The following is a 12,849-nucleotide window of genomic DNA, read 5'->3' as shown; positions in this document are numbered from 1 at the left end:
GAGGAGCTACAGGTGCGGTGGGGGGGGAGGAGGAAGAGCGAATTAAGATGGATTGATGCCCGGCAACCGATTTAGGAAAAAACCTTGTGAGCAGGTGCTGCAAATCTCATCGCCAGAGCCTCTCCTATTTGCTCTTCATTTCGCTGTAATCAATGTTAATAAACAGGGGCCACTTAACCCAGTCCCAACCGCTGAGCAGAGAAGCCCGGGCTACGTGCGTACCCGACCTTAATTCCAGCATCTCGCGGCCAATGTGATGGCAGCGCAGGACCCCACTGGGCGACGATCCCACCTCAGCTGCCTGGCGAAGAATAATTTGCGGGCAAACGCTGCTTTGTTTGCAATTAATTTATCTGGCATGGCGGCGCGGTGGCTTACAATGCTGTGCACACACGCGCACACACAAGGCGGGCCACGGTTAAAGAACGCCGCTTGCCTTTGCTCCTGCGGCAGAAGCGGCGCTTCCTTCCCAGGGGGAAGCGCCGCAGTTTAATTTTGCTTGCACCGCCACCTACAAAGGGCTCCAACGCACGCGAACAAACATTCGCTCTCCATTTCACCCCTCCCGCCCATGCACCCCCCCCCCTGCAGCTGCTTTACAATTCAGATCACGAAATAAAGTAAATAAATAAGGGATATGTTGTCGTTTGTACATTACTATGATTTTTGTAAATTAATAAGATCAACTGTGATAAAAGTCTAAATCCACAACCGCAGGCTGGGGGAAAGCAGTGAGCCTGGCAGGAGGCCAGAGCTAAGAATCACAAAAAAGGGAAATGTGTCACCTTCATTTGACGCTCACACGAGCAAAGCTCAAAGTCGCGTCCCTACGAAGGGGTCAAAGGGCACCCGGATCGGGATCGCAAACAATGACCTCTGCCCATTGCCCGCAGGTCTCCTCGGCACCCGGCTGCCCAGAGCCATGGCCCCGCTGCTGCCGCTAGTGCTCTACCTCGTCATCCTGCTGTCGTGGCTGCCCCTGGTGCTGCCCCTCTGCCCGCGCCGCTGCGTGTGCCAGAATCTGTCGCCCTCCATGGCCACGCTGTGTGCCAAGAAGGGGCTGCTCTCCGTGCCGGCCACCGTGGACCGGCGCACCGTGGAGCTGCGCCTGGCAGACAACTTCATCACGCGCCTGCGCCGCCAGGACCTGGCCAACATGAGCAACCTCGTGGACCTGACGCTGTCGCGCAACACGCTCGGCGAGGTGGTGGCCGGCGCCTTCGCGGACTTGCGGGCGCTGCGCTCCCTCTACCTGGACGGGAACCGGCTGACGCGGCTGTGCAACGTGACGCTGCGCGGCCTCACCACTCTGCGCCTTCTCACCGTCAGCTCCAACCAGCTGAGCCACATCGCCAACGAGACCTTCGAGGACTTCATCACCACGCTGGAAGACCTCGACCTGTCCTACAACAACCTCGAGACGCTGCCCTGGGAGGCCGTGCAGCGCATGAGCAGCCTGCACTTCCTGGGGCTCGACCACAACCTGCTGGACCGCGTGCTGCCCGGCGCCTTCACGCAGCTGCACAAGCTGTCGCGGCTCGACCTCACCTCCAACCGCCTGCGCACGCTCGCGCCGGACGCGCTCTTCCTGCGCGCCGGTGCCGCGGCCGCGGCGGGCGGGCCACTCGCCTTCAGCCTGGCCGGCAACCCCCTGCACTGCAACTGCGAGGTGCTGTGGCTGCGGCGGCAGCGCCGGCAGGACCAGCTGGAGACGTGCGCCACGCCCGCCCACCTGGCGGGCCGCTCCTTCTGGGCGGTGGGCGAGGAGGAGTTCCTGTGCGAGGCGCCGGTCATCACGCGCCACTCGCCGCACCTGCGCGTGGTGGAGGGCCAGCGCGCCGTGCTGCGCTGCAAGGCGGTGGGCGACCCCGAGCCCGGCGTCCACTGGCTGGCCCCCGACGGCCGCCTGGTGCACAACTCGTCGCGCTCCGCCTTCTACGCCAACGGCACGCTCGAGGTGCTGGTGGCCACCGTGCGCGACGACGGCACCTTCACGTGCATCGCGTCCAACGCGGCCGGGGAGACGACCACCAACGTGCGGCTCGACGTCGTGCACCTGCCGCGCGTCGTCAACGGGACGGCGGGCAGGTTGCGCGGCGGCGGCGGCGGTGCCCCCTCATTGGGCGCCGGCGACCCCCCGGGGCCCTCGGACATGGCAGCGCACAACGGGCACGCGGCGGCGGCCCCCGGGATCAACGCGAGTGACGGCAAGGGACGGCAGTGGAAGGTGGAGGCGACGGATGTGAAGTCCACGTCGGTGCTCGTTAAGTGGGCCCCGAGCCGCGGCCTGCGGGGCGTGCGCATCTACCAGGTGCAGTACAACAGCACGGCGGAGGGGTCGCTCACCTACAGGCAAGTGCCGCGCGGCGCCCCGGCTTCGCTCAGCCGGCACGCCACACCCAGCACGCCACTCGCTACGGCCCTGGCGACTCGTCACACGCCGCCTACTGCGATCTACCGGCCAGCGACCGGGAAAATGTCCCTCTCGCTGCGGCGGTGGCTACTGGTCACGTGCCACCTAATTAAGAAAAAAATGAAGCTCCCATTCTAAGTATAAAGACGTGGGTCCATTTCATTGGCAGATACGAATACAAAACATTCAGGTTCTCGAGCCACAAGGAGGGCTTCTAGATCAATGGTTTTCAAGAGTGAGCTCCACTTACTCAGTTGGGTGTGGCCTATAGGACAAACGCTACGAGGTTGGTTTCATTTGTAGGTGAAGGCTTAACCCATGTGACCACATACCCCATGGGACCAAAACCGGTCCAGCGTAATTCTGATTAGACAAACATTGGGCCCTAATACGTTCTGGTTGATCGACCTCCGTTATTTAATTATGGGATATGAAACTGACCCTTGCCTGCTTCCTTACTACCCACCACAATCTGTCAGGAGCTCGCAGGCTTACATTGTACCACCTTGCTGTGCCGCACGCTGAACGGGCCGCGCCGGTGTTCAGGGGGCGCTCGTTTTTATAGAATGTGTTTAACCGGCCACGTAACACCGATGAGCCACAGAGGAGACAAAACTGGTCAAGCGTTTGCTGCAGAGACAACTTTCACTGGAAAGCCTCATATGCCGCCGGCCTTAAAGGTCACCGTATACTTTTTTTGGCGAGGACACAGAACACCCCCCCCCCCCCTCTTCTTTCATTATTTGATAGGAATCACGGAATAGACGCTCCAGCTGCCCACTTCTCCAGAGAAGAGCCACCGCCTCGCACATTCGTCCAATGCACATCTCCCGGCACGACGGGGCAAGCGTCTTAATAAACGCCCGTCTCCGTTCACCCAGTGATATAAATGGGTACACCACGGTTATCAGTGGGATCACACGTGCGGTTGGGGTGGGGGAGAGAAGTGTAGGTATGACCACCTCTTAAAAGAGTAGGCCAAGATACCCTCTCTGGTTCGAGTGGAGGCCCTTCCACGAGCAGTGGCGCCTGCCAGTAATTGTGGGGCGGCATCTTGACCGGACGTTCCTGCTAGATGAGGCAGCGCGAGCCACCACGGTGGCGAGGTTTATTTTTTGGCCGAGTTCTCGTGCGGGCGAAACTCGGAGGCACGGCTCTTTTAAACCCGCAACGATGAGAAACCGTTATCTCCGATGCCAGCGTTGTTTTTCTTTCTCCCAGGCGAGTTTATTTTGATAAAGCACTGCGCTCACTTTTATTGGAGAAAAAAAACCCCGAAAAATGACTTCAACGGTGAGGGTCACCTTCACGCGCTGTTGTGTCGGCCCAAAAACATTCTAAACTTTCTAAACATTTGCTTTCTTTAACGATGCCCTTTTACTTCAGAGATGGCCTTTGCTTGTTACCCAATTCTGGTCTCCGACGCATTCTCGTGTCCGTGCAACCACCGACCACGATGCGGCAACATATCAACCGTGTGATCAACGGTCATCACGTGACCACTCACAATGCGAACACCCACCACCACTTAGCCCAGGTAATAACCCAACACCTCCTCACTCAATAACGACGACAATCCACAATCCTGGGGCACAGGTGCCGCCGGGAAATCCCCACTACCCCCAGCCGCTTCTTCCCCCGCCAAAAAGTCGAACTGCCATGGTACCACTCCGTCACCACGCCCCCACTCTCGCCCCCATCTCTCTATCAAGCGTCACAGCTCGTGTCAAGGACATCAACCCTCGCACAACTGATGATTTCAACCTTTTACCATCTCTCTCACTGACAGCTCCGTCCAACTGCTCGCGCGGTCCCCAACAACCGATCCGTTTCCCCGCCACTCTCCCATCTCCATCTCATCTCCAGCTGCGACACTCTCGCACGTTCCCCCACACCCCCCTCCCCCCCCCCCCCCCATATGTGCCGCCTTCCTTACTTCCTTTCCATCAGACGTCTCACAAGAAGGGGCTTTGTCACATTGTCGGCGGTGAGAATGAATCCATTCTGTGCTCACCTCGCTCGAGACGACCTGCCGAAGGCACTTAGCCTCGGCCGTTCCTTCTAGCAGAGAGAGAGAGAGAGAGCCTCGTTAATTAGCACGTAATCCCACTCTGGCGGGAGGTCCCGCGTAAAGCCGTCACGGCGCGCCCGCGCGTGATTATTAGCCGACGACGACGACAGGCTTCCCGACGCCAAGCGCCGTCCGTCAAAGCTGCAGGAGACACCTTCCCACAACGGCGTTGACCCAGAGTTCATTCACCATCGAATTGTGACGAGCTTTAATGAGCATGAAAATTAAAAAAGCAAAACCCCACGCACACTTCAATAAAGATGAAACAGTTGTCCACGTCCATAAAAATAATACTTGCACCGCGGAAAAAGTCAATTTTCCGCAATCTTGATTTCTCTTTCTAAAACAAAAATGCTGTTCGGAGTGAGAATGCAGCAGCAGACAGCTTCAAACACAGAGCGCTGGGCGAGGCACAGCGTAAAGTGCGAAGAAAAAAAAACACTTACGGCCGATGCCAAACGGCTTTATTTAATTTAGCGACAGTTTGCAGGACCGAGGACCCGCTGCAAGATTGACCACCGCGGCCTCAGAGCGGCTCCTGAGGTCTCCCGCTAATGCACTTTCCGATCGATGGCAACAAATGATGGCGTTCATAATCGGGTTTTAGTTACGGCTTCCTTTGCGGCCCACGGAGCAGAGCCTGCTCCATCCGCGGCTCCGTTAGCGGCGGCGGTTGACGGGGGCGCAAACGTTTTGTTCTGCCGGCGTCGGCGAGGAAGCGCGGCGGGGGAAGCGTTGAAGCGCGGGCGCTTTTTTGGCGGTCTGCGGGAAGAGAGGTGCCCGGCATCGACGAGACCCGCCAGCGCTTGCGAGGCCGCACAATCGGCCGTGCAAATTATTCACGCGCGGTGTGGCCGCCGCCGCCGCCGCTGGCAACCGAGGGTGACTTTCACTCCGCCCCCCCTGCTCCCAGGGCCATGTCGCAGCGCCATTAGTAGCAGCAGCAACAGCAGCTCGCCACGCAGACAAAATCAGCGCTCGGCACGCACGGCCAAAGTCACTGGCGGTTAAATTGCACAAAACAATATCGCGCCCACTTCAGGGTGACTTGTCAGACATTCGGACATTTAATCCATTTCATCCCCGACGTGCGCGCCCAGGCAAGCGCGAGGGGAACACATTATTACAGGGGATCATCCAAAATAAAATGAATTGGTGAAATAATTACCGTCTGAAGAATGTGAATCACAATTGGAGCATTAACAGGGATTTCTAGGTGAGGCAATAATGAAGATCTAGACACGACGCAGTGGCCGTTAAAAATGTAAACCGCCCCCCCCCCCCCCCTTGGGGAAATGTGAATGGAATGCAGATCCACGTGAATGTTTGTGATTGCACGCACGCCCCGTTTGTGTGACTCATAATCAGTTATTATTAGCGCTCCATTTCCAAACGAGCAGGGCCAGCATCAACGTGCGTTAACGTGTTAATTGGTCTTTGATGTGTTAATCGTCCGTGCGCCTAATGCAATTTCCCTCCCCGTGCCCTCGCGGCCCAGCATAATGATGTCCCTCAATGGCCTCGTGGGATAACGCTCCATTACGCTAAACGTCCACAACCTAAACGCGGTCCTTTTGCGAGCGCCCGCCGCTCTCGTGCGAGGCCGAGGCGACCCACAACATCTCTCTCGCCGGGCAGCCGCAAGCAACTCTGACGACCCCCTAACATCGTTCGCCAGCTCCAGGAACGAGCACAAAATGACTACGCCCCCATCGTGAGCTACGATGCAACACGTCGCCATGGCGGCATAGCAACAAGTACGAACGTCACGCCGCATTGCTCGCGAGCAAAGGCGCGCTCCAAGGTACATTTCGAGACTCGTTATCGTTGCGGAAGCTGATGGACGGCGCGGGACACGTGGCCTAGGTGCGTAGGCGGCACGGCCGAGGAGAGCAGCTGCACGAGACGAGCCGCGGCGCGTTCACGTGGTCTGCCGTCTTCACTCCGATTGGTATTAACGACCTCTCTCCTTTGACCCCTCCCTCCTGTGACCCGGCGGGGCCCCAGGATGGTGCCGGCCCCCAGCACGGCGTGCCCCATCTCCGGCCTGACGCCGGCCACCGACTACGACCTGTGCGTCGTGGCCATCTACGACGACGGCGGGGACGCGCTGGCCGCCACGCGCCTCCTGGGCTGCGTCACCTTCCAGACGGGCGCCGGCTGGGACGGCGAGTCGCTGCGGTGCTCCTCCACGGCCGCCGACGCCGGGCCGCTCTTCCCCGAGCAGCTCCTCGGCAGCACCATGATCATCATCATCGGGGGCATCATCGTCGCGTGCCTGCTCGTCTTCACCGTCGTTCTGGTTGTCGGGTACAAGGCCTGCGCCGCCAACGGCAACGCCGGCGGGTGCAAATCCACCGCGGCCGCCAACGGACGCTCGCAGACGGGCGTCACGGAGGACGTCGTCGTCGGCGGCGTCGGCGGCGAGGCGAGGTTTAACCGCAACGGGGAAGCCGGCTTCCAGCAGGCGGAGGAGCAGCGGCGGCCCAACCTGGGCAGGAGCAGCACCGAGTCGTCGCTGTCCAACCTCAGCCGTGGGCGAGAGCAGCGGGAGGGCCCCTACGGCGCGCCCCGGCAGGCGATCACCAAGGTCAAACCGGACATCGAGCAGCTGCTGAGCGCGCTCGCCGCGGCCGAGCATCTGCGCTCGCGGGCGGCGATGGCGACCGCGGCGCAGCCCTTCTTGCCGGCGCGGCGCTCGGCGTCCGTGCGCTGGGCGTCCGACCGGGACCCGCCGCACCTGTCGCCCGACGGGTGGCCGGGGCCGGATTGCGGCGGCGGCGGCGGCCAGAGATCGTCGACTGATCTGGGAGCCAAGCGCAGCCGCTCGTTCGACGCCGGGAGCTTCACGACGCTGCAGGACTGCAGCGCCCAGAGCAAGCGCATCAGCCACATATGGACCAAACGGAGCATGTCCGTCAACGGCATGCTCATGGGCCTGGAGGAGGCGGACCTGACCAGCCGGAGGGCAATGTTCTCCAGCTCGGACTGGATTCTGGAAAGCACTGTGTAGCTTCTGCCTGCGGTGCTGCATGCAGCTCGGAGATCATCTCTCTCTCTCTCAATTGGACAATTCATTATCGCTCGTCTCCCTCTCCCTGCAGGCAGCATTAAAGGCGGAGGAGAAATTTATTTTGGTTTATCCGGCCGGCGTCTGCAGTAACGACCTCCCACGGTAGTAGCCCTCACCCCCCCTCCCCCACACAATCTTTCCCCCCCCCCCCCGACCTCCCCTCGTTCACCCCGGTGGTGGAGGGGATGTCAAAGCGAGACCCTCAAGCCAACCGCCACCCCTCGACCCACCCACCGCCGCCCCCCTCACTGCTCCACACGGCAAAAATCAATCCCGGGCGTGTTGTGTAAACCATATTGCGATATCGCACTACACCACCACCAGATTTGGCGGTGCTAAAGCAATTAAGCGGACGACAGCTTATAAATCGCTTCGCTTCAAGAAGCCCCGACTGAGGATCTGGTTGTGTGTCACGCGCCCCCCCCCCCCCACTTCATTCCGGACGCGAGCGGTCGTCTCGGGTTGCCGTGAAAGCCGCACGCACGCGTGCCGGGCCGTTGCGGCTCCGCAAATCAAGTCAAACGGCTTTCACAGCACGCGCGGTAAAATCAACCGCAGCGATCGCTCGCGACGAAGTCTATACCTCAACGCCACCGCTCCGCCAGGCCCGGCGGCCGAGACTCCAACCCACGTGTACATTAACCCAAGACTCCGTTGGGGCAAGGAAGGTGCGACTCCTTTCTCTCTCTCTCTTTATACTGTCAACTTTGTACACAGTACAACCGCGTTGGAATTCCAAAAGGGACTCGTTAACGCCGTGGCCAAGCGCTGCCTTGCAGAGACACAGATTCGACTCGATCCGGGAAACAAACCGGGGGGGGGGGGGGGGGCGGGAGTGAGATTGGACGTCGCGCTCTCTCCCGGAGCCCCGCGTTTGCTCTGTAGGCAATCAAGTCGCAGCGGCAATTCCGCGGCACCGCTAATTATTGTCGTTAATTGGTTTTCTGCAGCTGTTTCTTATAGTGAGGCTCGAGCGGGGCGGGGGGGCCCACGGCTGCCCTCCTCTGCTCAATCGCCGCCACCGCCACCGTCGCCAAACCTGACAGGAGCGTCCGCCGACGTCCACGAGCCGCGTTTAACGGCGGCCGTTCTCTCCAAGCGGAGTGGAACTCGGTCGCGACGCCGACGGGACGGCTTTCTGTGACATCTGGAAGCTTTTATACGTCGCTCGTGCCATCCGGTCTGTGCCACCTCTCCCTGCCCTTGTCGGTACCACCCATCGTAGGCGCACACGCGTACGGCCCTGCTCTTGACGTGGTTTCCGCAATGCCTTGACGGTGCGTTCAGGAGTGCCGATTTCTCGCCGCTGCCGCCACCGAAGATTTTTCGCAGTCACTTGCGGGGGGCCACGCGGAGCGGCCCCCCCCCACCCGCCAATCCTGCGGTGGCAAAACTTGTCGATTCGACAGGAAATCAAACGCAGCAGCAGGTGCCGGAAAGACGCTGCCCCCCCCACTTGTGCTGCTCTCATCCCCGGACGTTCACCCTGGCAAGCGTGAGATGGGAGACGCATCACCTTTATGCCGTGCGGCTTGCCGGAGAAATGACCACCCCATTTAACCCACCGCTCTTTTTAGACATTCGATGTGTGTATATATGAAGCCATGGTAAAAAAAAAAATGACAAACCAGGTCTCCGCGTCTGTAATTTCTTCACGAAACGCGCTGCTCGACGCACCGGCCACTGCGGTCACCGGGGCCAGCGGCGTTGGCACGTTCCAGCTGGGGTCGCGTCCGCGACCCCAGCTGGAACGTCCAGGCCGGCCGACCACTTCGCCTGCCCGCCGACTCTCGACGGGCACCAGCCGGGCAACAGCCGAACCTCGCCGCTCCCTCCCCCAACAAGACCTCCCAAGAAAGGTTGGGGCGGCTCGTTTCACTCCATGTCACGGCATATAAATTTTAACCTCGGGGAGGCAGACATAAAGTCGAGGGACATTAATCAGGTTCCTGCGCGTGCGTTACGGCCCTAATGCGAGCAACACGCATGCGCCCCCCCCCTCCACCTGTTTCATCAACCCAACTGCTGCGACTAAATATCTGCGGGCGGGGAAGCCGCGCGCCGCACGAAAGGCGCGCCGCCGCCCATCCAGCAGCACGTTCTTAGAAATCGCAGAACGCCGCCCAGCGCCTCCCTCCCTCACCGCCCCCTCCGGCTCCGCCCGCCGAGACCCACGGAGCCTTTGAATCGCCGCCGCGAAGATTGTCGCGCGGCGCCGGCCACCACAGGCAGTAATTTTGGTCGAAGCGACAATCGCCTCCCCGCCAACTCGTTTGCCTGCGCCTGGCCCTAATCGGTGCGGTGCAGTTCTTTTTGCTCGCGAACGTTCACGCACGGCCATCGTCAAAGCTCTTCTCAGCCCCCCCCCACCCCGCCGTCACTTAAAGTAAGCTAAATGGCGTATTCCGTACGGGCGGGTGAGAAAATTATTAATGGAGATTTAAAAAATATGGGAAGTGAAATTGCTTCGCCAGCAAATGGCAGCCGGCACCGTTGAGGACGAGCAGGCGCGACCTTGAGCAGGGGGTGGGTGGGTGGGTGGCAAGCTCGTTGGCGATGCTCGCCCCCTGTCTCTTCCACACGAGAGGGCCGCTCACCCCCCCCTCCCCCCCGCAAACTCCCCGTAAGAGCGGGCACCAACAAACGGCTCTGGGAAAACATCACGCGCGCTCTGGTTGGTAGCGGTGGTGATGGGCAGGTGATGCTGCTGCTGCTGCTATGAATGCGAGACGCGGAGTACAGAGTGATGCTGCGACTCGCTAAACGGCCGCACACGAAACAAAGACGAAGATCCCCCGTGTAGCCTTAAAAGACTCTTGGGACAAGTGCTGTTAGCGAACAGCACCGGTGTAGGCCGGCACGGCACACGAGGGGGTGGGTGGCCAGCACCACGCCCGGCCGCCTTTATCTCCCCCGAGTGGCGATGTTTGCACACCGCAACTAGGTACTCGTTTGAGGCCGAGTCGACCTAGTGGAGGGAGGGTTCAGGAGGGTTCAGACAATTTTCACTGGTTGCAGTGAGCGGGAATCGAACTCGGGTCGTCGGGTTCGTTGTGCAGCGCGCTACTGCTCCCCACAGCACACACTCAGATACAAAGATGTGTCATGCATGACACACACACATGTACATGACACACACACACTCAGATACAAAGATGATTCTCCCTCCCACTTTGTCCTCTACAGACTGCTGGGGAAATTCCGTTTGCGAGCACCTATTAAGCCCGGACTTGGTGCCAGAGGGCGATGCGTGTAGCGAGTACTCTGCCCAGCCGCCTTTGTCACCCCAATGATGATGTTTAACACCCTGTGCCAGGGACCCATGGAAGGCCCAGGACCGGCTCACATGTCACTGGCCGCTGATGTAAGCCGTGGCCAGGAATCCAACTCGGTCATTGCAAAGAGAAAGATGCCCTGTATAGCCTTAACGGACTTTTGAAGCAAGTGCACTGAGCGAGAATCGAACCCAACCATACGCACACACGCACGGGCGTGCACGTCAGACACATACCCGGTCGTGCATGACACACACACACGTACATGACACATACACACATACATGACACACACACACGTACATGACACACACACATACATGACACACACACACGTGCATGACACACACACATACATGACACACACACACGTGCATGACACACACACGTACATGACACACACACACAATAATGGGACGCTCGCTCGCCTCTCAGCAGCCTATCGTGCTCCCCCAGCCACCCGCTGGGCCCCATCCAATGTGGCCCACCGTTGTCACACATCTCCTCCACATTTGTTACAATGACACATTCCCCTGGCTGGCGTTACTCACATTAGCGCAAGCCGCGATGTTACTCTGCGGGTGGTTGAGCGCGGCCCCGCTGCCTCCCTCAGCACGGAGCCAGAAACGCAGCCTCGCACCGAGGGGGAGTCGAACCCAGGCCCCCTCGTGGTGCCTTGCACGACCGCTTCCTCCTCTTCTTCCGAATGGCTTGCAGCTGCCTACTTGCTACACGTGGTTCGCAGTGCCGGATGAAGCTAGTGCTAGGCCTGTTGCATATGTTGCTATAAAGGGGCCCTAAAAATTTTTAAACGTAAATATTAAAACACTATTTTTTTACTTGCATAGTAGAGTAATTGTATTTTTTCATTTGCTATGAAGCCAGATAATACGACAAATCGCTAAGCTTAAACACCCGGTCGTTCATAAAAGTTGAAGGCGGTATAGTACTATAGTAATAGAGCAAGTGCAGAATCACTGAACCGGAATTGATAGCTTGAAAGTGCGGGGCCCCGTAGCTACTACATGTGCAGCCACTTTTGCTACTAGGAGAATCGGGCACTGTTGGTCCGCCCACACTGCTGATCCCCTTCTCATCATCATCCTCATCCTCCTCATCCACAAGTGGAGGTTCACCTCTTTGCTCCTTTCTTCCCGCCTTCGACTGAATGCATCTCCTATCGAGGCTAGAAGATGCCATCATGGCCAAAGGCGGCGATGCCAACGCTTTGTGGCATGAAGCACGCCCCGACCTTACCGCGACCCACCCCTTCCGCCAGAGGCTTGCGGAAGGGGTGAGGCGTTACTACTGATCAGTCTGAATGTGTTTTGATGTTGCCTGGAAAGCCTCGCCGAGTCTTAAAATTCTATTTCGAGAGAGTCCTGTGCCGGGATTTCACAGGTTTGCTGCTACTGTGTGTGTGTGTGTTCCCAATTGAGTAATGTGCAGGTCACGTTTCAGCAATTGGGACGTTGGGCAACACCAGTTGCGTTGTGAGATTTAAAAATAAAAATTGGCTACGGAGAAGAAAAAACCCAGTGAGTGCAGCCGGTGATGAACCCATTCAGTAAAGGGGAAGGAACCCATACAAACTCCACGCAGAAAGGCGCCCTAGTCGGGAATCGAACCCAGGACTTCTTGCTACGCGGGGATAAATGGAACGATTTGTTTAGGGCCCAGATGCAAAAGAGATGAAGTCATTGGTAAAAAAACAAACTAATTACTAAAGGCTCTTATTCACTGTATCCTTTGAGACGATCGATTCTCCGAATCAAATAAACACATCATTTATTAAGCTCTGCATATTTTTAAAGCCCTTTTATGCACGCACAAACACATCATTTGCATTCGACTGCCTTGGGACGTAATTTTAAAAGCATTCATTTGCGAACACAATTCTTTGAAGCGTCCAAATTACCAAGCTCTACACCTCGGGCTAAATTAAGCAACGTTAAAAAAGTGGGGCAAAATAAATAATAACGAGGCTAATACACTCACACAATGATAATACGCTCAC

At 58.3% G+C, this 12,849-nt stretch overlaps 1 protein-coding gene across 1 annotated transcript; it reads left to right on the top strand.

The window, feature by feature from the left end:
• Positions 1-906: 906 nt before the first annotated feature.
• LOC144723716 (leucine-rich repeat and fibronectin type III domain-containing protein 1-like) lies at positions 907-7,662 on the top strand. Its single transcript, XM_078602656.1, has 3 exons — positions 907-2,169; positions 2,203-2,352; positions 6,492-7,662. Exons 1-3 carry the CDS (start codon positions 923-925, stop codon positions 7,495-7,497), a joined length of 2,403 nt encoding a protein of 800 aa, XP_078458782.1. The 5' UTR covers positions 907-922; the 3' UTR covers positions 7,498-7,662.
• The last annotated feature ends 5,187 nt before the right edge of the window (positions 7,663-12,849 follow it).

This window comes from Lampetra planeri, chromosome 18, assembly GCF_965212315.1.
Source record: "Lampetra planeri chromosome 18, kcLamPlan1.2.h2, whole genome shotgun sequence".
Lineage (NCBI taxonomy): Eukaryota > Metazoa > Chordata > Hyperoartia > Petromyzontiformes > Petromyzontidae > Lampetra > Lampetra planeri.
The sequence above is the reverse complement of the archived record's forward strand: the minus strand, read 5'-3'. Positions and strand labels throughout refer to the sequence as shown.